Genomic DNA, 27074 nt, shown 5'->3' on the forward strand with positions numbered 1-27074 from the left:
TCTAAGAAAGAAAGGATAGGGAGGGGGATGTAAATTACTGTGCCTGTCTCATGTTTGTCAGACTTCTCATTGCTGTGGTACAGTGTTTTCAAAGAGTGGTCTTGGGGCTAACTGCATCAGATTCTTGGATCCACATCACTGAATTAGACTTTCTAGGTGTGGAGCCCAGGAATCTACATTTTACCAGCTTCCTAGGTGGCTCTCTGCACATTCAGGTTTGAGAACCTCTTCTGTAATGTGTTTCGGGGCTAATCTGCCCTTTTAGATCCCAGAGGGCTGTGAGTCATCTATCTTCATTTGTACCTGACTTTTAGGGCTTCTTTTCCTGTGTGAATATAACCAGCTAGGATTTGAGCCATGTTACTCCTTGAGTGTGGGATATGCCCCATTTTGAAATGTGTATCCAGTGGTAGTGTGTACTGTTCGAGATAAGTCAGATGAAAAAGTACCACCCCTAAAGGAGCCTAGTTCAAACAAGATGGATGTATTCAGAGTCGTATATAAAATAGCTAAGTAAAGCCCAGGGTAACATACTTCATTATTATGTGGATACCCAGCTTGATCTCTTGCATGGCCTGGTAAACAGTGAAGAAGTAATAAAACAAGGCCAGGTGGGCAGGAGCCAGCCCTGGAGTGGCTAAAGGTGAATGTCAGAGCCAGGGCGGGAGTCAGGAAGTAAAATCATGGAACAAAGCCAGCTAGCTACCAGATGTCCGGACAGAAGACACCAAAAGTTAAACACGAGTAAGAACCATGAACATGAAATTTGGACTGCAGATCAGGAACTGGAAGGATAGTCAAGGTAATAAGAGAAGCTCCAATCAAAAATCAGGGCAATCCAGTTTAATTTTGGTAGGCAGAGTTTTTCTGGCTTAGATCAGGCTAACTCAGGATTTGAGTGATATCTTAATGATACTGTCGATGCCTCAGACTTGCTTCTCTCAAAAGAACTTCTTATTTTAAAACTGTTATATAATCAGGCCCTCTCTAGGCCCCAAATACCTGTGATTTGAATACTTGATTAGTTGTTAAGTGATAAGTGTCTATGTATGCCATGATGCCGTAGCCATCCAATATCTGTGGGGAATAAGACAGCCCCTATTGTCTAGATAACTGAGATTTACCACTTTAAGCTCTGACATCAATGAGAAATTTTCATTTTAGGAAAGAAGTGTTTCTAAAACAGCCTGTTTTAGCAGCCTGTTGACAGTGTGTAATGAATATCATTTAACCTTTTCTTGATGACTCAGGTCCTTGTTAGTGACAGTGAACTAAACTTTGATGTGAACTAAACTTGATAGTGAACTAACATGATAGTGAACTAAATTTTGATGTATTGATGCCCTCTAGGGCTATAAAACTGTGTGGGGCTTACCTTATTTTTTCACTGAATTTTACCAACCCTTTGCCTGTGTTTGACCTTGGCACTCAGTGATATGCTTGGGCCTCTTGAGGTGTATAAAGTCATTTGTTCTGAGGCCAAATAGACTTACGTGGCTCCTCTTGGTGCTTTCCCATGTTCTCTCTTGTAATCACCTCTGGTTTCTTTGGTCACTCTTCGTTCTTGACAGTGACTACCTGCTGCCCCAGTGATCTAACCATCTGTCTTCAGTCTTTGCTCTCCTGATAGTGACCCTAGTAAAACTAGCAGGTACCAAATGAAATCAGAAACCCAACTAGTATGTGTAAGGTCAAAGCTCATCTGAAAAGAAAGATAGAGGCTTGTGCCTCTCTTTAATGAAGTAAAATGGGTGGGCTTGTGTGCAGTCATTCAGCAGATAGTTATCAAAAGTTCCTGCTCTTTGATAGCCCAAGTTGAGCAGACCATGGTGAGGACAGCCTCCAAGCCTAGAAAGAAACTGGGTTTCTGGCAAGGTACCCAGGCCAACTGCAAACTAGGTGTGTGAGTGAAAGTAGAAAGGCAGAAGCACAGTCCCACGTCCTGAGCCAATACAATGTGCTGGCACTCAGGAAGCTGCATAGCCATTTAACACTCTCCCCAGTGCCTAGGGTTCCAGCTTGGCTGGCAACAAAGGATTGGCCACATTGGTGTGGCAGGTGGGGATACAACAATGATTTCTGGGTCACCAAATCCCAGGCTGGCTGGAGTCAACTAGTGGACATCAGACATCAGTGCTAGGAATTGCAATGATGGAAGTGAGAACCTCACCCTTGAGCCTGCCCCTAAGGCATTCACAGCCTTGGAAAAGATATGGACATGGAAATGAATAGTGTGGTTCAGTGTAGGGTGCATCTGTAGAACCCAGGGAACCAGGGTTTGTTCTGGGGGTGATTAGGAGAGGCCCCTCAGGATAGGTGGCATTTAAGCTAGGTCTTAAAGGATTACTAGGAGCTTCCCAGGTCAGGAAACGAAAAAAGTAAATGTCAGGCAGAATGGTTTGAATCCTTCTTGTGAATCATTTTTAAGTTCACAGATGTGTTTCAGAATATTCAGATTGTCTAAAATATGACAACCAGAAAAATGGATTATTACTTCAGTGTGTATATATATATGTATGTATACATATATATATACATACATACATATATATATATATGTTTCAAACATATTATGGCTAAAAATAAATTCCTATCTAACATCTGTAGGTGCTCAGCAAGACAATTAGCAAATCCCTGATTTAGGCTTCTGTTTATTCACTTTACTAGTAGAAAGTGAATTCTTTTAAGTCATGCTTATACCTGATCAAAAATATCTTCTACTTGAAAGTCTTGATTTCTTAGAACTACAAGGCCAACAGACACATGAAAAGATGCTCAACATCACTAATCATCAGGGAAATGCAAATCAAAACCACAATGAGCTATCACCTTACACCTGTCAGAATGGCTAGAATCAAGAAGACCAGAAATAACAAGTATTGGTGAGGATATAGAGAAAAGGGAACCCTCATGCACTATTGGGAATATAAATTGGTACAACCACTGTGGAAAACAGTATGGAGGTTCCTCAAAAATTTAAAAATAGAACTACCATATGATCCACTAATTCCACTACTGCATATTTACCCAAAGAAAACAAAAACACTAATGTGAAAAGGTGTGTGCGTGCCTGTGTTCATTGCAGCATTATTTATTATAGCCAAGATATCAAAGAACCCAAGTGTCCATTGATAGATGAATAGATAAAGAAGATGTGTATGTGTGTGTGCGTGCACACACAGTGGAAAGTTGCTCAGCCATAAAAAAGAATAAGATCTTGCCATTTGTGACAACATGGATGGACCTAGAGGGTATCATACTAAGTGAAATAAGTCAGGCAGTAAAAGACAAATACTATATGATTTCACTTATATGTGGACTCTAAAATCACAAAACAAATAAATAAAAGTGGAAACAGACTCCTCGATACAGAGAACAAACTGGTGGTTGCCAGAGCTTGGGCGGGGCGGGGGGGGGGGTGGAGACAAAATTGGTGAAGAGCCCTGGAAGGTACAGGCCTCCAGTTATGGAGTGAATAAGTCACAGGGATGAAAGCTATAGCATAGGGAATATATTCAGTGGTACTGTGATAGCATTGTAGGTGACAGATGGTACCTACACTTGTGGTGAGCATAGCATAATGTATAGAGTTGTCAAATCACTGTATTGTACACCTGAAACTAATATAACATTGTGTGTAAACTGTACTCAAGTAAAAAATTTTTTAAAAAACTACAAGATTTGTGAAATTCCAAAATTTATATTCTGAAATAGAAGCACAAACTTTTAGTGGTCAGTAATGGGCTATAATTGGGCCAGGTGTGTAGACAAACAATAGGCTTGATTGTTGAAGGTGCTAGCTCAATAATTCTGAGATACACTGACTGTTCTTCCCTGCTGTGAATAGAAAGGAAAAAGGACTTGGTCTTAGGAATGTCATGGCATAGCACTTATGTAGAACATCTGGGTGGGTCTGCTGGAGAGTTTATCCCTTCTGCTTACTCCAAGAAGCTTTCTGAAGAAGATGAATGCAGAGCAGGGCTTTGATAGAGGACAGTGGCATAGACAGAGTATGGATACTAAATGGACAGCTGGCCAAGGAACCAAGGGGCTCAGGAGGGAGAAAACAGAAGGAAAATACAAATATATAGAAACGGTACACTGCCAGAGAGCTAACCCCCCCCACCCCCAACTAAGATCAGGAAAAGACAAAGATGTTCACTCTCACCACTACTATTTGACTTTGTATAGAGACTCTACAAAGGAAAATTAGTCAAGAAAAAGAAAAGACATCCAGGTTGAAGAGGAAGAAGCAAAACTGTATTATAGATGACATGATATTATATACAGAAAACACTAGAAAATACACACATGAAAAACTGTTGATAAATGAGTTCAGCAGGGTTGTAGGATACAAGAACACACAAAAATCAATTATATTTCTTTTTTTTTTAGATTTATTTATTTTAGAGAGTGCGCACATGCATGCACATGAGTGAGGGAGGGGCAGAAGGAGAGAATCTTCAAGAAGACTCCCTCCTGAGTGTGGAACCCAATGCTGGGCTTGATCTTATGACCCATGAGATCATGACTTGAGCCGAAACAAGAGTAAGGCGCTCAACTAACTGAGCCACCCAGGTGCCCCAAAATCAATTGTATTTCTGTACACTTGTAATTCAAAATGAAATTAAAACAATTCAAGTTATCAAAAGAATCAAAGAGAATAAAAGACTTAGGAAGATATTTAATGAAAGTGGAAAACTACAAAACATTATTGAAAGAAATTTAAGACCTAAATAAATGGAAAGACATCCCATGTTCAGGGAATGGAAGACTTAATATTGTTAAGGTGGCAGTACCCCCCAAATTGATCTGCAGATTCAGTACAGTATCTGTCAAAATCCCAGTGGGCTCTTGCAGAAATGGATGAACTGATCCCAAAATGCATAGGGAAATGCAAGGAACTTGGAATAGCCAAAACAGTCTTGGGGGGAAAAAAAGAGAGTTGGAGGATTCATGCTTCCTGACCTCAAACCCCAAAATTGCCATAAACAAGATAAGATAGTATAGTGCTGGCGTAAGGACAGACATATGGAATAGAACTGAGAGTCCAGAGATAAACCCATATATCCATGCTCAGTTGTTTTCCAGCAAGGACGCCAAGACCATTCAATGGTGAAAGAATCATTTTTTCAACAAACGATGCTGGGACAGTTGGATATCCACATGCAAAAGCATGAATTTGGACCCCTCCCGATCACATCATACATAAAAATTAATTCAAAAGAGTTCAAAGACCTACATGTAAGAGCTAAAACTATGAAACTCATAAAAGGAAGCATAGATGTAAATCTTCCTGACTGTGATTTTAGGTCACAGTTTCTTAGATACGACACCCAAGAGCATAAGCAAGGAAAAAAACTGTACTTCATCAAAATGTAAAATGTTTGTGTGTCAAAGGATACCATCAAGGAAGTAGAATCACTGCAACAGGCCAAGAGTCAGAGTGGTGGCAAGCCACAGCTCTAAAAAGGAGACTTGTGTGCCTCCGGGTGGGAAGTAGGGGAGGTGATGTTTTTCCTTGTAAGGTCTGTGGCTAGGAAGGGGGGCTGGACAAGAAGGCCACAGTGAGGATGGGAACAAATGGCCAGCTGAGTGATAGGCAACAACTGGAGGGGGTGTGGGTGTTGCTATGGGGTTGTCCATAAAGAGTCAAGTAAAGCTTAAGATGGGAACAGACTGTTGCCAAAAATAATAATAACAACAGTAATAATAATTAATAGCCCATCATTACAAACCTCCATTTATAAGAAGTCTGTGCCTTCACTGAGTTCTTCGGACTCTCTAACCGTAAATTTTAATGAAGACGTGAGAGCCTCCATTCTTTACTTAGCTGCCTGACTGGCATGTGCACATCATTATAGTGGCATTAAAAAGAGTCCTTATAAGGGGCACCTGGGTGGCTCAGTCGGTTGAGTGTCTGGCTCTTGATCTCAGCTCACCTCTTTTTTTTTTTTTTTAAGATTTTTTATTTATTTGTGAGAGAATGAGAGACAGAGAACATGAGAGGGAGGAGGGTCAGGGGGAGAAGCAGACTCCCCGCTGAGCAGGGAGCCCGATGCGGGACTCGATCCCGGGACTCCAGGATCACGACCTGAGCCGAAGGCAGTCGCTTAACCAACTGAGCCACCCAGGTGCCCTCAGCTCACCTCTTGACCTCAGGGTCGTGAGTCTGGGCTCCGCGTTGGGCTCCATGCTGGGCTTGGAGCCTACTTAAGAAAAAAGAAAGAGTCCTTATGAATGGGGACAGTCATCCACCCCACCAAACACCTGAACTCACAAGAACTCTTCACTTAGATGAGGCTCATCTAATAGTTTCTAGAAATGCCGGCAAACATGTCCAGTGCTAAAAGAAAACAGCGTTTGATTGCCAGCGCCCACTTGGCGGAAGAGGGTAGAGGTTAATCACATGGCTAGACACTTGGACATGAACCGGGCAAACCAAGAGGCAGCTAACATCTCTGTTCTAGCAGAGGGTGACACACGAAGAAGGGGATGAGAAGATTGAGGACCAGGAAAGAGGGAAGGAAAGGAGGGAAGAGTCTGCTTTCGAAAGCACATTATTAAAAAGCTTCTAAGTTGGGCGCCTGGGTGGCTCAGTTGGTTAAGCGACTGCCTTCGGCTCAGGTCATGATCCTGGAGTCCCGGGATCGAGTCCCGCATCGGGCTCCCTGCTCGGCAGGGAGTCTGCTTCTCCCTCTGACCCTCCTCCCTCTCATGCTCTCTGTATCTCATTCTCTCTGTCTCAAATAAATAAATAAAATCTTTAAAAAAAAAAGCTTCTAAGCTTTTCTGTCTTTTTTCTCCTACCACTCCATCTCCATGGAATTATCTTTTTAGAAAAAAAGAAGAAGATAGTAGGAAGGGAAAAATGAAGGGGGGGAAATTGGAGGGGGAGATGAACCATGAGAGACTATGGACTCTGAGAAACAAACTGAGGGTTCTAGAGGGGAGGGGTGTGGGGGGATGGGTTAGCCTGGTGATGGGTATTAACAAGGGCACATATTGAATGGAGCACTGGGTGTTATACGCAAACAATGAATCCTGGAACACTACATCAAAAACTAATGATGTAATATATGGTGATTAACATAATAAAAATAAATAAGTAAATAATTTATACATTAAAAAAAAAAAACCAATACAGATCTTAACCTCTCAAACCTTCCAGTGATAATATCTAAACTTCTTAGCACGGCATTTGAGACTCTCACCCATATTTTTTTCGGCCTCACTGTGGGTCAGCCAGTGACCTTCAGAGTTGCCCCACTCTTTCACACATGTGGTGGTGCCCCTCCCCCTGCTTGGAATGACCTCCTCTGCCTTTTCACTTGGTCCATGCCCTACGCGTCCTCCAAAGCTCAACTCAAATGTCATCTCCTCTTTGAAGCTGTCCCTGTTACCTTCCCACTCTTCCATCCTACCACACTCCTGTCCAGTGCTAGGCAGCATCCAGCATAACGTTGGTTACAAAAGCTTTATTACAGTTTTTATCCTACGGAATCAAATTTAGTTCATGAGTTTGTCTTCCACTAGATCATGGAGTCATCCAGCACAGGGATTTGTCCCAACACCTGGTAGAGATAATGGCCCAAGTAGGGGCTCAGTAAATGCTCCTTGGAGTAAACTAAAAAAAGATTTTTCTGGCAGGGCTAGTCCTACACAAAACAGAATGTGGTCTAAGTTTGTCTTTTCTTCTACTGAGGTCCATGCTATCTAGCAGAAAAGGGCCTCTGTCCTATAACACAGCAGCTAAGAACAGAGACCAGCCTAGAGAAATTCATTTCTGTCTGCTTCTTTGAAAAATTTTTTATTGAAATAATAATTTACATGACATAAAATTCACCCTTTAAAGTACACAACTCAGTTCCAAAACATTTCCATCACTCCAAAAAGAAACCCAGTACCTGTTAGCAGTCACTTATAATTCCTCTGTCCCGTCCAATCCCTGGCAACCACTAATTAATCTGCTTTCTATCCCTGTGAATTTCCCTGTTGTGGACATTTCATATAAATTGGACCATATACTATCTGGTTTTTGTATGTTTGGTTTCTTTCATTTAACATGTTTTCAGGGTACTTCCATGTTGTAGCCGTTTGTCAGTTATTTTGTTCCTCTTTATGGCCAAGTAATAATGTTCCATTGTATGGCTATTCCACATTCTGTTTATTTATCAGTTGATGAACACTGGGCTGTTTCTGCTTTTTGGCTATTACAAATAATGATGTTATGAACATCCATGTGCAAGTTTTTACATGGACATATGTTTTCAGCTCTCTCATATATGTACCTAGGAGTGGAATTGCTGGGTCATAGGAAAATTCTGTTTAATTTTTTGATTAACTTCCAAACTGTATTTCATGGCAACTGTGCTATGTTCTGTTCCCAGCGGCAGTTCATGAGGGTTCGAATTTCTCCACACCCTTGCCAGCACTTGCGTTTTCTGGGGTTTTTTTTAATTATAGTCATCCTGGTGGATGTGAAGCAGTCTCTCCTTGTGGTTCTGGTTCTCATTTCCCTCGTAATTAGTGATGTTCAACATATATTCATATGTTGATTAGCCATTTGAACATCTTCTTTGGAGAAAGGTCTGTTCAATTCCATTGTCCATTTTTAAATTGGATTATTTGTCTCATTGAGTTGTAACAATTCCTTATGTATTCTGGATACAAGACTAAATATCTCCTCCCATCCAATGGATTGTCATTTCACTTTCTTGGTCTCTTTGGCACACAAAAGTTTTAAATTTATTTTTTTGGACTTTAAAGCCATTTTAATTTCATCAGAGGGTGGGAGGCTTAGACCTCGACCCTATCCCTACCCCCACCCTTGGCACCCTCATAAAAGTTCTTAAAGTTCGAAGATTATAGTATGAAAACCACTGATTATATCCCAAACAGTCATTCTGTAAACCTGTATTAATCCCAGAGCTAGGTATTGGGGATAGGGATGCAGTTGCTGCCGTTAAAATGTTTCTGCTCTAGTCCACGAGGCGGACCAGTAAACAGTCAGATATAAACAGATCACTTTAAACTAAATTGGAGGTAGTATAAGTGGTATGAGACTTGCTGGACTGAGCTCTCAGAGGACCACACTGAGTCTCATTTTAACGACTCACATAAATAGGTATTTATGATAAGGCTTTTAATGATGTTTGTATCTATATAACTCCTCTAATAAAAGTGTGGACAAGGTGCCGGGAAGTACAGACAAGAGGGCTGATGATAGAGGAGATGATAATGTACCAGAGGTCTTTTACAGAGAATGGGACTCCAAAGGGCCACTAACAGTTAGTCTCAGATCCGGAAGTCCCTACAGAGTTCGGCATGGCTGCATTGCTTGGCAAAGTATCCAGAGATGAGACAAGGGCCACATTTCAGAGGATCTCTATGCAATGCGCCTGAAGGCACTTTCGGGGGGAGGGCTCTGAAAGTTTTAAATGGGATCAACAGAACGAGATTTCTGTTTCAGGAAAATCACTGACAGGGTTGTGGAAGATGTTTGGGAAGGGCAGTTAGGAAGCCATAGTTCTGATCAGAGATTACGAGGGCTTTTAATTAGCCTGAGCATGTTTGAAGAGTATTTAGGAGATAGAATAAACTGACTTTTGCGAGTAATTGGCTGTAGGGGAGCATAGAGAGGTGGGGTCAGAGATGAAGCACGTGGCTTGGGCAGTCAGGCCCTCGCCGACGTGGGTCACACAGAGGGGAAGGCATGTTTACGGGAAGAAGATGATTAGCATTCTGTTCGTAGGATGATACCGCAAACCTCATTCAAAAACTGTATTATTAGGGATGCCTGAGTGGCTCAGTCGGTTAGCGTCTGCCTTCGGCTCAGATTATGATACCAGGGTCCGAGGATCAAGCCCTGCATCAGGCTCCCTGCTCAGGGGGAGCCTGCTTCTCCCTCTGTCTGCCGCTCCCGCTGCTTGTGCGCTCTCTCTGACAAATAAATAAATAAAATCTTAAAAAAAAAAACTGTATTATTAATTCCTGTTCCAGACCCAATTATACATAGTTTATCAACTAGACTCTAAGTTCCTAGGCTTTTCATTTCTATCTTCATACTGCTGCACCTCACGTGTAGTGGTCACTTAGAAATATTTGTTGAATGAAGTGTATGCATAATTGTAAGAACTTACTACTTGTTTTTTCAAGATTGCAGAAAAACAAATCCAAAAAAAGTAAGAGAGTATACGAAGAGAAGGTACTTAGCTAATTTACATGGTCCTTTATCGAAATTCAGAAGTCTAGGCTTAACTTCTATGATTTACAAGATGTTTCCCCAAGGAAACATGTTGCTTCCCCTAACACTCCATTTTACAGATGAGGAAACTGAGTGGCAGTCAAAGGGTATGGCTCTTTCCACTTACTACCCTATGACTGACCTTGATGGAAGCAAAAAGTGACAGCTGAACATTGTGGCATCAAAAGGAGAGATTATTTTAAAAGCTCTAAAAGAAAACAACTTAGAAAGCATTGCAGACATGCCCCAAGGGCATAGATCTATTGCAACACAGTTAAGTTTTGCTGTCTCTAAGAATGACTCTGGGTCTTTAAGAAAAAATTGAATTCTATTCTGCATATCTGTTTAAGTCGGCAGAAAGGAGCTTGGCTCCTTTTAGAAAGATTTATATATACAAAAGATTTGGCTCTTAAACCCTCTGTCATCTTAAAAAAAATCATTCTTCCAGAATCACTCATTCCCAGACAGGTTACTGGGAGCTGGCTAAGTTAGAAGCTACTGGGCTATGGACATAGCAGGTGCTCTCTGGGGGTGGCCAGTGGGGGTGAAAATGGTTGCCTAAAGAAACCTCCCTGGAATTCAAAAAGTGGTATTAGCCAACCCCAGAGGAAATAATATCTGTTCTTTTTTTTTTTTCTTTTGCCTGGGGGACTTTGCCATAATTCTGGCTTCTGAAGTTAGCAAAAAGTAAAAAGAACATGCCCATCTCTCCTGCTCCCAGCATCCAAAGGCTGGCCTTTTCCTTTCGGGACACAAAACTGTGGGCAGTTTACCCTGAGACAAGACTCCCTGGCCTGAGCTCTCTGACGACCTGTGCAGGCCCGAGCTTCTGACCGCAGGGGCTAACACTCTTACGACTCAAGTACATGAGTGTTGATACACAATTCCATGATGCTTGTAACTTGTATGAGTTAATGACCGAGGCATTAGAAACTTGGTAAGTTAATACAAGTGGATACACAATAGTCTTGTCCTCCAGCGATATTGTGAACTAGACCTATATCCCATAGTGTTGGGAATATATAATTGGGACCCTGAAAACTGATACTCCTCTTTTATGTAAGGCAACCTTTAGAAATCTAATACCTCCTTTGAAAAGTTCAGTATGTTTAAATTAATGCAGTTTGGCTGGTTTGAAGATTGAAAATAGGTTAGCATTAAGGCCATGATTCCTTTAGTAATTACTTTTTCTATTGGTAATAACTGTTTCTTTAGAAATGACATTAACATTCTACCAAAACACAGCAGTAATCCAAAAGTTAATGTTCTGTTCATTTATAATTATATTTAATTCATATTTATGAGTTGTCAGGAGGGAGGAGAAAGAAAGTGAGTTTAAAAAATGTAACAGAAGAAACAAGTTAAAAGCAAAATTTTTCCTGAGAGTCTGAAGGATGTACAAAGTCATTTAAATGGAAAAAAAAATAATTTTTAAATACACAGTTATATAAATTCAGATTTTATTAGCTAATGCTGAAGAAAAATCTGTATTTTTATGATTTCCTCGTGGCACTGAGTGAATTCAATAGATAAGACTTTCTCCATTTCTTCTTGTTTACTAACCAAAATATTAGCATAAACATCACTATGATTTAGATTTCAGCAAGTCAATTAGATTTGGGTTTTGTTTGTTTTTTTAACCAGGAAAAATTTTGCATCCTTAGGCAGTCATTGAACGAGTAGCTTTGTGTTGTTTTCTTTGAATTGTCCATGAAGCCTGATGTATTATTAATGAATTAATTTCTTGGTGGTGGAGGCCTATGAATAGTGTTCTGTGAATGGGCAGTTGCCTGGTGGGGCCAATTTTGGCTGCTGTCATTTAACATGTGTTGCTCTATTGTGAAGTCTTATCCAGCCGTAGGACAATGCTCATTTAATCCACCATGATGGGACCTACACACCCTGAGCCCAAGCTGGATGCCAGGGTCAGCTACCCAGCAGCTCGGGCTGGGGCACCGCTCCGCCTCACTGCCGAGTTGCTGTAATCATTTTGCCTGCCGTTCATTTTCCCTAAACCAGGGAAAACGCATATGTGAACAGTGCAAATGTTCTCAAAAGAGATTCCAAACCGGTCGGCTGGGGTGTTGCCTCCATTCCAGAACGGAGGCAACGTTCCAGGGAGTATGAGTTCCTTCCTTCCTCCTGGAAATGGAAGCGTCTGGGCCCACGAGATCCCTGATGTTCTGAGGTCCAGAGTAGCAGATGGCATTATGATTTTCCAAATCCTGATGAACATTCTAACTGAACTTGTTCATTTCACAGTATGTAGTTCTATTTTTTTTTCACTTCCTCCCCCTTCTTCCCTCCCTGCCTCCCTCTCTTTGTTCCTCTCATATTGACTAATTTTAAACTGATGCGCGATCTTCTTTACCCAGCTTTAAATTCCCTTCTCTCCGAGTTTATTGCTTGGAACCAGGTAGAGCACAATTTCACATATAATTTTCAGCCTTTGAGTCACAGCTCACATCGCCTCTGAATTTGTTTATAAAAATAGGTAAGCAAATACCACCTGCACTCCTGCACTGTGCAGCCCCGGGAAGTTCTGTTTTTCCCCTTCTCCATAGCTTGCAGTGCAGGTGGCAAATGGCGGTAATTATTTTAACTAACAGTCGAGTGAACATCAGGAGGACATACAGTGTGACGATGTGGTCTTTGGATTTCAGTGAGTTCTCAGAGTCTGACTTGATAGTGTTATGGCTTGTTGATTTTTCAGGACACGGACCTGCCAGGTTCTTGCCCTTGAACGGTGTGTGCATGTAGTTCAGATATCTCCGTGTTAACCCCTTACCTATGGAAAGAGGTGGAGTAATTCCTTTCATTTCGGAATCTGTTAAGGGTTATTATTCTCCCTGAGATTTTTCCTCTTTCATTTTTGTTTAATATAGTTTATGATCTCCCTTTAAGATGGCTTTTAATCAGCACTTCTGCACATAGAACCTGGTGAAGTGTGTATATTAACATTATAATTTAAGTCCTGGATCAAACATGTGTAGCTGGACTTTTCCTGAGGAAAAAAAATTGACCTTACCAGCATATGAAATTCAAACACTGTATAGGGACAAGGTAAAACCACAGGTAGGAATTGCTGAATAATTACCTTTAGACCAGCCTGAGCAGGAGGCTTCCCACGAGGGTGAGCTCATTTAATGGTTCCTAAAACTCAATCTTGTGGATGTCAATGGTCATGCTTGATTATTTGCAGCAATGTTTTATGGAAAAGCAATGGAAATGCATTGGGAGGCTACAGAGAGAACAGTAACGGGTTTTACTTTTGTAAATGCAATCCCTTTGGTATGAGACAGGCATGTTTTTGCTGTTCTACCCACACCGTGAAAAAGGGAGGTATATGTGGATGTTAGTATGCAAGTGTGTGTGTGTGTGTGTGTGTGTGTACTGTTCATATGGACACCTCTAAATGATACGGTGACCTATAGCCTATGACCAACAAGTGACATAAGATAAAAAGAGAAAAAAATGTGTTCATTAGCTTCAGAGAGAAAGCAACTGTAAATATGGTTTCAAAGATTAATCCACGTTCCAGTTCTGTACCTCTTTTCAAGGAATTTAATAAAACACCACGATCTTTGCCATAGGTCTAGAAAATCTCTAAGTAAATATAAATCTTTTAAGTGACCAACAAACTGTAGACTAAATGATGGGTTAGTTTTGATATTAATGACAAAGTTTTTTTTCCTCTTCTTTTTATCTCAGTACTGAAGAACTTCTACATGTTTAGGAGAAAAAAACAGGAAAACTCTTCATAGAAATCTTCAGTCCCAGTTACCTACAGACAGATTCCTTTAGACCTGTTCGTTTATATTTTGTGTTTTTTTATAAGCCATCTGGTTGTGATGTTCATTTGGCTAACAGCTGGTTCTCCCTTGATTTAAGGGTTTATAGGTCAGGTGGGTGTTTAAGTGGCAAAAATTCAGGCCTTTTGCCCCTGGTTCCAGGTCCTTCTGAGACAAGTTAAATGAGCTGCTACTGTCAGCCCAGACCCAGTGGACAGAACTTCAAACCAAAGTGCCCACACATGTAATTTGTCACAACTGGCAACCCAGAGTATGGGGTGACCCAGTGTGGAAATTGAATCATCTTTCACTTTCTCTGCTCAGGGCTTGATGTGGAGTGGGATGAGTAAAAGGAGGGCTTTCTGGTCTCCACCTGAGGAGGGTCAAAGGCTTTCTGTTCTGATGACGTCCATCTGCAAGCCTTCCTAAATTCACAGCCTCATTCCCAGCACTGTCCCTCCTAACACCCCAAAAATTCGGTCAGTTCTGTCTGCATTGTGAAATCAAAAATACACATAATGTCAAAATGCTGATCGTTTCCTCACAGAGTAACCACATTTTTAAGTGAGTGATTTAAGAAGCACTGTCTGAACTTGTACAACTCTGATGTGTAATTATGTTTCACTTATATTTTAAGCTGTTGTCTCATTCTCTGGCTGACCTGGAGCACCTGTCCATCTAGTTCCCACCTTTTCTCTCTCTGACAAGATGTGACTGCCTTCTCCCCATCCACCCCACCCCCATTACAGTCTGTTAGAGCAGCAACCTACAGTTAGAAACACTGAGGATCAAAAAAAAAAAAAGAAAGAAACACTGAGGATCTTCAAAATATTAAAACTGAGCTAATTTCCCAAAATCTACCATTGGATTGCACTTTGGACAGATAGATTTTTGGTTGGTAGATTAGTTTGTGTGGAGATCTTTATTTTTTTTTTTTTTAAGATTTATTTATTTGACAGAGAGAGACACATCGAGAGAGGGAACACAAGCAGAGGGAGTGAGAGAGGAAGAAGCAGGCTTCCCGCAGAACAGGGATCCCGATGTGGGGCTCGATCCCAGGACCCTTGGACCATGACCTGAGCCAAAGGCAGACGCTTAATGACTGAGCCACCCAGGCGCCCCTCTGTGGAGATCTTTAAAGGGGAGGGTACAGTTTTTGTGTGTGTGTGTGTGTGTGTATTTTTCCTTTTTTTTCCCCAACTAACCAGGTTTCCTCCTCAGTCAAGAGGAGATTTGTCCTATGGATTCTGCAGTTGTCTCACAAAAGTGCTATTTTAAGGTAGTGAACAGTGGAGAATCAAAAACCAGTTTGGGGTCTAACAAGGCAAAATGCTGTTTTGCCTGACATGAAGCCACTGGAATTACAAACGACCTTTGATCCCAACACTGTGGACAAAAGTGGAGCAGTCTAAAAGAGCTGTGGCAATTAGTGTGAATCCCAGTGTGTGGGAACCAAAATCCTTGGGCCAGGCCAAAGGAACATCAGACTCGAATTAGAAATTTTATTTTTAAAATGTTAGTGCATTAACTCGATACTGATCAGACTCTAGGTGATTCTCTGATTTTAACTACCTGTTGACTTGATGGCTTGACACCATGAAATCTGGAAATAAGCTATTAAAAAATGTTAGAAGGCTTGCCATATTCTTTTTAACTTGCCAGGCTGGTTTAATCTAATCACATCACAACTGACCTTTAGAATTCGCCAGTGTGGCCAACACCTAGAGATTTTTGAGAAGTTGCCCTTCTTCTGTCTTCCTTCTTTTACTGCTAGTAAGTATAAAATCTTGGTTTGAAGGAATTTCTGTTTTGCACAAAGAGAAGGGAACAGGACATAGATGAAAATGTTCAAGGTACCTTCCCACCCCCCTCCCAAGGTGCTCTCTGGAAGTGAGGAAGGAAGAAGGTAGGAGGGCAAAGGAGGTCTCTTACAGCCCTCCAGACTCATACTCTGTTCTCTGTCACTCCTTTATGAACTCATGTATACTAGCCAAACGTGGTGCCCCCCAATACAGCCCGAATGCCCAGCTCTTACTTGGCCATTTCCTCCATCTTGCAGGGCTGTTTATTAGTGGTACACATCTTGTCCCCCTGAATAGTACACAAATTCTTTAAGGTTATGGATTAATTATTAGTCATCCCACAATGCCAGGCTCAGAGCCTTTGGCATGGTAGGTGGTCAAGAAAATTACTCAATGAACAAACCAGTAAATAAGCAATGAATGACTATCATCTTTATTATATAGCACTTTATGTCTATGCCCTAACAATGTTTGAATTAACTACCATATCCTTGTCAGGTTTTGTTATTATCTGTAATTAGGAATTAAAGGCAAACGTTAAATACGCAGGTATATTTTTTCAGGCAAAGTTCCCTTAACTTTTTTCTATCGAGTAGTTATATGAGCATTTCCCCTTACACAAAGCTAAGCTCGCCAAGAATCTGGACCTCATCAGAGTTTTTAAAAATAGTTCCTTACCTTTTTCTTTTTAAACTTTCTATTTCAACATCATTTGAGATTCATATGCAGTTGTAAGAAATAATATGGAGAGGGGCGCCTGTATGGCTCAGTTGGTTAAACATCTGACTCTTGATTGTGGCTCAGATAAGGATCTCAGGGTCGTGAGATCGAGCCCCGCATCAGGCTCCGCACTGGGCATGCAGCTTGCTTAAGATTCTCTCTCTCCCTCTCCCTCTATCCCTCCCCTCTCCCTCTCTAAAAAAAAAAAAAAACAATAATAATAATTTAAAAATAATATTACTATGGAGAGAGCCTGTTTACCCTTCACCCAGTTTCCCCCAGTGTTAATAGCTTATAAGTATAGTACAATATCACAACCAGGAAATTGACATTGATATAATCCGCTGAATTCAGATTCTACCCATTTTCCATGCACTCATGCATGTGCTGCACATGTGGGTGCACGTACATGCACAAACATTGTCCTGGGTCTTTCCAAAGCCAAGAAACATCATAGTTTAAAACAAAAAAACTATGGGCGCCTGGGTGGCTCAGATGGTTAAGCGTCTGCCTTCGGCTCAGGTCATGATCTCAGGGTCCTGGGATCGAGTCCCGCATCGGGCTCCCTGCTCCTTGGGAGCCTGCTTCTCCCTCTGCCTCTCTCTCTCTCTCTGTCTCTCATGAATAAATAAATAAAATCTTTAAAAAAAAAAAAAAAAACAAAAAAACTATGCCTTTGAAATAATGATCTCTCTTTTAAGTAACTGATTTCAAAAGCGTTTGCCTCATCTATATTTTCTGTATCTGGAGTACCCAGCCTATCTGCCTGCTCTCAAGGTCACAAAGTGTGTTTATTGGCATAGTTAGTCTGCAAGTGAACTAGCAACAGCAGTGATTGGAATCAGCCCTCCTTCTCCCTCTTCCCCTCCCCTGCTCTTTGAGTGTGTAGGTACACACACACACACACACACACACACACACACACACACACGCTCTCAGATTTTCTGCTGCTTGCCTTTTTTTATGCCTGAGTACCTTGCTGACAAGTGCTAATAACAAAATACCCAGAGAGAGTCCAGTTGAAGTTAGCATACATTAAACATTCTGAACTTGTCCTTTTGCTCATAGATTGTGCATAATTAATAATTAAACAGTTTCAGTTGTAATGGGTTGACCTTCCTGAACTGTTCATTATTCACAAGGCAAAGGCATCACTCAAACTTTTTTCCCATTGTCCTTCGCTGTTCTCTTGCATGCCACGTGCTTGTGTTCCAGTTGTTTAGCAAAAGGGGCTGACCAGGTAGTTACTGAAACCTCTGAGACTTGGAGACTGTCCTCCTTGATGACCAGAATTGCTTACTGCAATGGTTTACGGCAGCTGTTTTTATGTAACAGTTGCCGGCTCGATAACAAGATCCAGCTTGTGTCCCTTTAGCAGGACTCTAAAGTTGATTTGGGACTAGGATCTCAGATTAAGGCTTCTGGTTAAGGTTGTGTCCACTGTTTCATTCCATACCTCTGTGCTTAGAAAGCTCAACAGAAAAGCATCCCCAAAAAAAGCCCTTAAGGTGAAGTATGGCACCCAGGGTCTTAAAAAGAGTGACTTTTATTAAGAGTTGAGAGTCGGTTTCAGCCAGGCCTGAGAGTTTATTAGTGTAACTGCTTATCCAGCTCGTGTTTATATTTTTGAAATGTATTTGTTCATCTTCCCTGAACCCATGTTTCACAGAACACGTTTGTGATGAGTAGCAGCAAGGACTTTACTAGATCCCTGAACCCCTTGACACGGTCCTCAGGCTCCCTCTAACCCAGCGGTGGACTGGATACTTCCCCCTCCCTGGGAGCTGCGGGGGAAACTGGGACAGCTCCACTCAGCCTCCCCCTCCTTCGCACAGATTTGAATTCCATCAAGAAACAGGCAGGTTCTCGGAGGTGTTCTACAATGCTCTTCTAAACAAACTTCTGATTTTACTTGCTTAAAAATGAGAAAAGTATTCTTTAAAATCCTCCCAGTGTGGTGAACACCGTCAGGTCTCTTCATTTGTTTTCTTTTGGAGTGTTAACAGCCTGTGTGCTTTTGTGGAGTGGGAGGCTCTCGAAGGACTCCTTTGCTCACCCCTCCGCCCCATGTTTGTGCGTGACATTCTGACCACCTCCCCCCTCGCCCCCCACCAGTCAGTCTTCTGTGTCTCAGAAAATTCTCCTTTGAGGTATGCAAGAGACACGGATTTTAAAAGGAAAAGAAATATCTGGCATTATGCATTAAGATTAGAATTTCCCCCACATCTCTGATGAGTGATTCTTTCCAGGCACCCCTGAGATGAGACTCCACTCTCTGCGGTTCTGTAAAGTCGACTTGGGCTGGCATTTTCAAAGTGAAATAAATTATTCATGGGTACCACCCAGTGTTCCTTAGTTTTATATTATGAGGAACTTAACAGGCTACAATATCAGGTCTTAAATAAAATTAACTACCCATGCAAAGATGTCACATTCCCTCGTTTTGTTTCTCATCCATGTTAAAATGACATCTTCATCAAGTTGCCTAGTCTATAATTCATTAATTTACTCTTGGTATCATACTTTGAAATGAGGCCCACATTAGCATCATGTTTTATACTAGGATCTTTGTAGAAAACCGGTCCAGAATTTTAACCATCTTAGTAAATATTCAGCCACATTAAGGCAGTAGGCTTTTATCTTCCTAAACGTTGCATTTTAAATCAACTACTACTCAGACACTTCCAGTACTAGAGCCTCCAAAAGAATTTCGGAAATGATGACTTGGAGGACTAACTACTTGATCAGAGTCCATAGTTTTGGCACCTCAGACTTTGAACCGTTTTTTTACTAATAGTTTCTGAGACAGTGAAATGTCATTTTTTTGAACTGGGCCTTGTAGAATCTTGCAGGCACAGTGATATATATATGGCTTTCCTAAAAGAGGCCAGGCTGAAATTGATATCATGTTTTATTTTTGCTCTTCAAACCAATGGGACTTCTGTGACCATTTTATAGTACGTTTATCAAAGACTCGTCATATTATCGCGTGCCTGTTTCTTCTGAGTGGACGGTTTCATCAGCCCCCTGTTTTTCATGTCCTCTCTGTGTAATGCCTGCATGTAATCCTTTGAACTTGGCAAGATTTTATTTCACTCCCATTTTCCTTTGTTTTCCTTTCTTCTTGGAAGCCTTTCTCTACTGATGAGAATTTTAAGTTTATGATTACTAACCTTCTCCTGCTCTAGATGAATAGAGTAAATTCAAAGAGGCAGATAGGCAAAGTCTAAGGATCATTTTGTTCACATTCAGTTTCTTTTAACCTCTTTGGGATTTTTTTTTTTTTTTTTTGGCTGCTTTGACCACCTCAGTTCCTTTTGATTTAATTGTATTTTCCAGCAGTTTCCAATTGTTTGAATTGGAAACAAAGCCTTAATAAGAGTTCTAGTTAATTTTCTGTCTTGTAATTACCGATCTCATTTTTCTGATAATTGGCCACAGCAATTATATGTATATTTACTAATCACATAGGAGGCTGTGCAATTGTATCTATCTGCCACCATTGATAATGACACGCATATTGCAGAGGTGCTTTTATCATCTTCTTTTTTCCACTACATCAAAGCTATTTCCTCTCGTTCTCAATAATGAATACATGCATGCATTTGACACAGTTGTGTGCTAGAGAAATTGTTTGGCTCCCACCAAATGCTGCATGCTCTGAGTTTCTTGCCTGCAGCGCTGGAAGGTTGTATGTAATGATATATTGCTCATCCAAATGGCCAAAGCACTCCAAAGCACAGTGAGATTAAAATAAGTCATTCCTTTGTTAATTTAAATAGGTGCATGTATCATACTTTGCAGGGCACTTTGTGTAGGGATGTCAGAGAGGAAAAAAGCCGCCGAAAGGTATTTTTAATAGCAAATGAGAATAGATGGGAATGGAGTCATTTGCAGCTGCCTACGTTATGTGGCTGTCTTGTTCCAACTGGAGGTCTAATGAGATGACTGTTAAAGTACTCTGCAGTGTAATTTCATTACATCCTGAGCCGCTACACTATAAACACAGTGGCGCTCTCTGTCATTCTTGGAAAAACTCCTAAATTCTTAAAGCCTTCCTTTGCAAATGGCAATGGGGTTTGCTCCCTGTGTTACTCAGTGGTTGTCATTTGTGGCCGTGTTGTTTCCTGCTCTTTTAAGTGGCTCCCACCTCCACCCCAGTTCTGTTTGGTGGTCAAGGTGGGAGTTTTTCATTGTGTCCTTAATTCACTGCCTCTCTCACATGACAAGTTTGCCCAGACTGGCAAACAGGCTAAAATTCCTTTTCAGGAAACAGCTTCCCCCATAAAAGCCTTTCTATTAAAATAAAAAACAAAAACAAAACGAACCTGACCCAACTGATTCAGCAAGCAGTTAAGAGCAGTTGAATATACAAACAAATGTAAATAAATAGCAAATCCAGTAAAAGAAACAAAGGTCAACACAAGAATAATTTCACAGCTCTTTGTTAATTACAAGACCATTTGTGTGTTACTTAAATAATCATTAATTTCTCATTTACACTTTCGTACCTTCTTTCCTACCCTGTGGCTATCATTGTCCTGTTTTCACCTCCCCTCCCTCTTGGCTCTCGTGTTTCTCACCATTGTAAAATGTGTGTGGCTTTAAATTTGGCATTTTTACGTAAACATGTGGGAGAGGGTGTAGACAGCCTTTTTAATTGGATGAGGCCTTATTTTCCTTTCCACATGGTGGTGAATCCTTGCTATAGATTCATCTTTATCCTGCTCCTTGGGGGGCGGTGGGGGGGGGTGCATATAAAGGAAGAAAAGGAATTGTTGTGACTTTTGGTGACTTGTTTTTCCTCCATCCCAGGATTCGCCCGTCCTTCCGGTTGGAGAGTTCTCCGAGCCATTTATACATTTCATCACTCAGTGGTGAGCCCGTTTGCAAACATGCCATGCCCTCAATGTAAATGATACATGCCATTAACTCTGCGGCTCCGTGAGACCTTATGGCTCTCCCTGCTTCCTCTTGGAGACGGGAGGGACTTCGGGGCCTTGGGCAGATGGGGCAGCAAATCTGAAGAAATTGTTTAAATTATGTAAACGTTATTTACACAAAGGGTCGTAAATGTACTTTAGAGGCTTTTTTCCTGTTTTAATAAACTGCTGAGAATCGGGCTACTTCTTCAAGCACAGATACTGTTGCTATCAAATTTTTTTTTTAAGAAATACACAATTTTATAGCCCCTATTGAACAGACATATGAAGCTTATTTTTATTAATGTAACCTCCAGTTACCCATAAAACTGTCTGTCACTTAGTGGAAGCAGCATAGTTTATTAATCCATCGGGTTTTCAGTAAATAACTTTTTTTTTTAAGATTTTTTATTTATTTATTTGAGAGAGAGAGAATGAGAGAGAGCACATGAGAGGGGGGAGGGTCAGAGGGAGAAGCAGACTTCCTGCCGAGCAGGGAGCCCGATGCGGGACTCGATCCAGGGACTCCAGGATCATGACCTGAGCTGAAGGCAGTCGCTTAACCAACTGAGCCACCCAGGCGCCCCTTCAGTAAATAACTTTTATCTTTGGTTATATGTTAAACACAATACTGGTGTCCATTTCAGTGAATTTTGATGTTTGAAAGACTATGAAAACAGAGTTCCATTAGGCCCACTTGAACCATTAAAGAACTGGGAAGAACCACAGGATTCAGACCAAATGGGCCCTCATAGCCTCCAGGCAACCCCGGGTCATTTTACACCTGAGGAAACAGGCATTTTTCTTTGCCAGCCCTCTGCCTTTTCCCTCAGTAGAACGAGGTTCCCCCTTTCACATCATCCACCTGCCTCTTCCCCACCCAGCAGCACCCAGGTGGCCATGGACGGCCTCATTGCTCCACTGCCCTCCTGCCCTCTCCCTCGCCCTAGCACAGAGAAGGAGATGGAGAGAGAGAAGGAAATTGGGAGCCTAGCAATGATCACCACAAAGCAGGAGACAGAACTAGCCAGAAACTGTTCTGGACATTCTGGAACTTTCTTATAACCACCTCTACATTCCTTCCCCTCATCCACCAAATTCCATTTCATCACCCCTTTAGAGTCATATTCAGTGGTGGAAAATGAACCCTTCGTTCCTGTGGTGCCTCGAAATGGTGCAATCGGGAGTCCTTGCTAAACCAAACTGGTTGTGCACTGTCCCCTTCCCCTCCCCACCATGATCCATCTGATGATTGCACTAAAGTGAAGCCAAGAAATATTCCTTAATATAAATGTCAAGCTTTATCACCTTTTTGACTAAGTGTAATATGTTACCTCTTAATAAAAATGTCTCATACGGTTTATACTCCATGGAAAAATATGTGAGGAAGAGATTTTTTTTCCCTTGACTTTAAAAATTTTATTAACACTGTTTCTATTTATTTAAAATACTTATATAATATTCTGTAGCTTTTAAAAACTATTTTTACCCTGCAGACATTTTATTTCCAAAGCATGCCATGTTGGAAAAAACATATATATATCGGTTGAACACTGGAATCCTGAGCTCATCAACAATATAGAGCCATTATCCAGAAATTCGTATTAATCTCTCTTAATTTCCTTTACATGGAATTCCTAGAAACACTCAGAAGCACATCATGGGATGTGCTCAAAATGCCCCATTTTGAAATGCAGAAATTGAAAAATAAATGGTGCCATTCCTAAGCTGCCCGGAACACTGGTTTGGGCATCACCCGCCCGACGCTGTGGGATTTGTGAGGGGACGGCTTTGCAGCTCACTGTGTGGCCTGAGACCCACTTGGAGGTGGGGCAGGTTCTGGGCAGACGGGGAAAAACAGATAAGGCCTTGCCTTCCTTCTGTCCAAAAAATTCATCAGCTGCTATGTAAAAGTTTTATGGAGACAGGGGGAGGGATAACCTGTGTTGAAATTTCCACAGATGTCAAGCCGAAACAGAAATGATAGTGGGTAATAGCCTTGTTTTCCCAAGAGATACAGCTACTTTGGAATGTCAGATTAGTGACGTTACCAACTCCACTGGCAAGACAGCTTGAATTACTTGCTAATGGATGCAGTATTTGAGAGGTGCATATGGTTATTTATAGGGAAGGCAAATGTCCTCGATGTCATTAATGGTTCATAACTATGGTTCTTATTTACCAAATGATCATTAAGTCTCTACTTAAAAAATATATATATACTGTCAGCAAATGCAGGGATCATATGACGGGTTTTCCTCGTGCTTGTTAGAGGTTGCCTTGTAGAAAGAAAAAGCATCTGTGTGATTTTGAAGTAACAGAAGAAGCAGTCTCTTTTCATGACTTCATCCCATAGACACTCTTGAGTTTAGTATAGATACGGCCACCAAATAGGTAGCTACTCATAGTCACATCAGTCCCCCATGTGAGTGCTTCATCATGTAGCTTTGTACATGATGCAGCTACTGATGATACTTATTGCATGTAAGACAAGAAATATTTTGTATGAGGAATATGAGTCTTTAAGCAGCTTAAACAAACTTAACTCCTCCCCAGCTGTTTAATGAATATCAACTTGCATCATAGCCAGAATAAATAAAAGTTGAGCTAATGTAACAGCCCATTTGTAATTTTGTAGCATTATCTAGATTCCTAACCTCTTTTATGTATTACTTGTTATTCAGAGCCGTAATGAAGGAATAAAATGTTTTCTCATTTGACCTGATAGTCATGTTTCTTTTCTTATTATTACCTTATCCCAGTTACCAAAAAAGAAGTCTATTGTTCCCTAGATTTAAGTTTGAAATAAATTGAAAACTGAGTCAGGAAGAAATATTGCTCCTTTTTTTCTCCCACATTTATTTCAAAAATGGAATTAGGTAAATTTAAATTCATTCTTCATCTGTAGTGCGAGAATAACAACCCCCCCCAATTGTGTTTCTGATTCATGAGATTCCCCCCAAATCTGATTAATTAAAGGCCCAAATAAAAGAAAGGGAATATATGCTGATACTTTGGCCAAGAACTGAACATGGTGAATTTGAAATCATTCAGATTCCAGGGAAAATAGTCCATAGTGGAAAGTATAGCACAAATCCATAAGTGATCTAGATAATGATGAGCTTTTCTTCCTCTTACAGCATGCGAAAACAACCAAAAGAAAGACCAGCACCTGAGGACCTGATGGTAAGTACATTTTTTTAGTTACATGAGCATTCTCTGGTCATATATCTGTGCTTAACATTCTGTTAAAAGAACCAGAATGGCATTTAAAACATCCACAGGCTCTAGAGAGGCCGAATTACTTACTCCATTTGGGTAGGTGTTTTTGAAGCTCAATAGTAGTTTTTACTTTTTAAAAACCCACCATCATTTTGAAACTTAAGCCAGAACTCTCTTCCTTCGCCTCACACTCAAGGGTCACAAGTTAATCTGGGTTACTCCTTGTCCTCATTTGCTGTTACAGCCTCTCAGAATCCAGAGGATTGGTAACAGAAAAGTGAGTCAGCATTTTAAGTTTTTAGCACAGTCCTGCAGGAGATTCTGAACGTGACGTGGAGTCCTCTTGGATTCATGCAGAATGAAATTAGATTGGCTGCAAAAGATCAAGTTAATGTGAATCTTTGGTCTTTCCTCAGAAAGAGACAACTATAAGGCTGCGGGTGCTGTGTTCTCAGCTCCAAGGCTGCTTTCTTTGATTGCAAATGACAGTTTTTAGTCGAGCAGGGAGAGGAACAGAGACGTTCCCTAGCAATTCCCAAATGGTCATTTATTTAGTGCAGATTGTTGATTTGACAATGCACAAGCTGTTAGAAGAATGCCAGGATCGAGCATTAGTAAATAATAATTATAGTCTGTTCTTTTCATGTTTTGTGTATATACCATTCCCTGTCTTTAGATTATTGCACTCAGAGCACATCCCGACCAATTTTCTTTCACCACTTTAAACAATAAGCATTTTACAGGTACCAGCTCAGAGGTGTTCATCTGTTGTACACCATCCTAATAAACATCCTAAGTACCCAAACTTCTTCTGTACAATACAGATTTCATCCTGGAGTATAAAATAACAGGATGTTTCCCTTTTGCATCATGAGTGCTTTCCAGGAAGGTAGCTTTCTCCCTCGCGTTACCCCTGGAGCAAATCTCCATTTTCAGGGTAGTTTCAAGTTAAAGTTCACCCCTAAAAACCTCTGCAATTTATAACTGTGCAGGTTTCATGTCTGGAATAAACTGGTCTTTTGGCGGTGGCGTCTCTTTGATGGTTGGGAAATTCTTGCAGTTAGTCACATTTGAGAAAACTTGGAACAGGTTCTAGAGATGGAAACCCATTTACCTTGTACATTATTATGCTATGGCTGGATAGCTCAGCTATTAAAACAAAGGAATAGGGTTTCATAAAACAGATACCTGTTTGTAAATGCATGTTTCAGTGCTGCAATGAGTTGGCCACGTATAAATAAAACACTGCGGAACGCACATACATCCATAAATGCATATGGATGTATGTCTTAGTAAGGAACACAACTCCGGGGTGGTAAGGCATAAAGACAAGGCTAAAGGGTGAGCACTTTCAGTGCCTGAGAAGGAAGTGTATATAAGGCTGGGGGGGGGGGTGGCGGTGGGGAGACAAGCGATACATAGTTCGATATCTCTCTTTATAGCTGTACACCCTGGTATGTGCTGTCCCACATTTTTAATTAATAAATATCAATAAATCAGTAAAGTACAGTGAAAAATTCAGTCACAGGAAGCACCATCGTATAGTTAATTTAACATTTTTAGTACTGCTCCCAGTTGGATTTAAATGAACATATCCCCTTAGGTACAGCGCTAGTGAGGCACCCTGGCTTAGAAGGGGCTCTGTGAGGAGGCAGAGAACCTGGAACGTGTGTGAGGCTCCTGGGGTCAAGAGGGTAGGGCCCTGCCTGCCTCTGACCACAATATTGAGCCAAATAGGGGATGGGAAAGAAAGTAGGTTGTACCTGGCTTGAGGAACCTGAGTCACGTCCAAGGAGCCCAGTCTTAAGGAACCAGCTTCTTTATTTCTTCCTGCCTATTAATGGCTTTAATTTTTCCTTTTCCCTCTCCGCCTACAACCTATTTGATGGTACTCCCATCTGGAAGCTGAGAACATCCTCTGGAATGCATGAACTGGAGAGGACATTTGTCACTGTGCGTGAAGGCCTGCCTTTCACAAAAAAGAGCAGTTTATCTCCCTAGCACCGTAGCGCCAGCCAGCAGGGCACTGATGTGGTCTGCACAGCCTGGGCCGCGTCGACTGTGAGGCCTACAGGACTGTCCAAACCAAAGGAAGGAAATCAGAAATGGACCTGGGTGGAAACACTGAGAGTTACAGATTCATCACCAGGGAACTCTGGTGTGGCTGTGACCACCGGTGAACACAGCAAGCCCTGCCTAAGTAAATCAGACTGCAGGGAGGGGTGGGCCATGTGCACAGTGGGCATGCAAGCAGTTTTTGTCTTTTTATCTGGTGTGGTTACCTTATATCCAGAATAGCCCAGTCTTAAAACCATCATCTTTGCGATTTTTGACCATGTCAGTCTTAAAGATGAAATGTAAAACTCAAGTT

At 41.2% G+C, this 27074-nt stretch overlaps 1 protein-coding gene across 2 annotated transcripts in view; it reads left to right on the plus strand.

Moving 5' to 3' along the window:
• MAP2K5 (mitogen-activated protein kinase kinase 5) overlaps positions 1–27074 on the plus strand; it is a 247019-nt gene that overhangs the window by 185880 nt on the left and 34065 nt on the right. For both annotated transcript variants that reach the window (XM_021693799.2, XM_044917822.1), the window contains 2 exons: positions 21375–21436; positions 24622–24667. In XM_021693799.2, coding sequence (XP_021549474.1) covers positions 21375–21436; positions 24622–24667 — 108 coding nt within the window. The remainder of the gene's footprint in view (positions 1–21374; positions 21437–24621; positions 24668–27074) is intronic.

Source organism: Neomonachus schauinslandi, chromosome 9 (genome assembly GCF_002201575.2).
Source record: "Neomonachus schauinslandi chromosome 9, ASM220157v2, whole genome shotgun sequence".
Taxonomy (NCBI): Eukaryota; Metazoa; Chordata; class Mammalia; order Carnivora; family Phocidae; genus Neomonachus; species Neomonachus schauinslandi.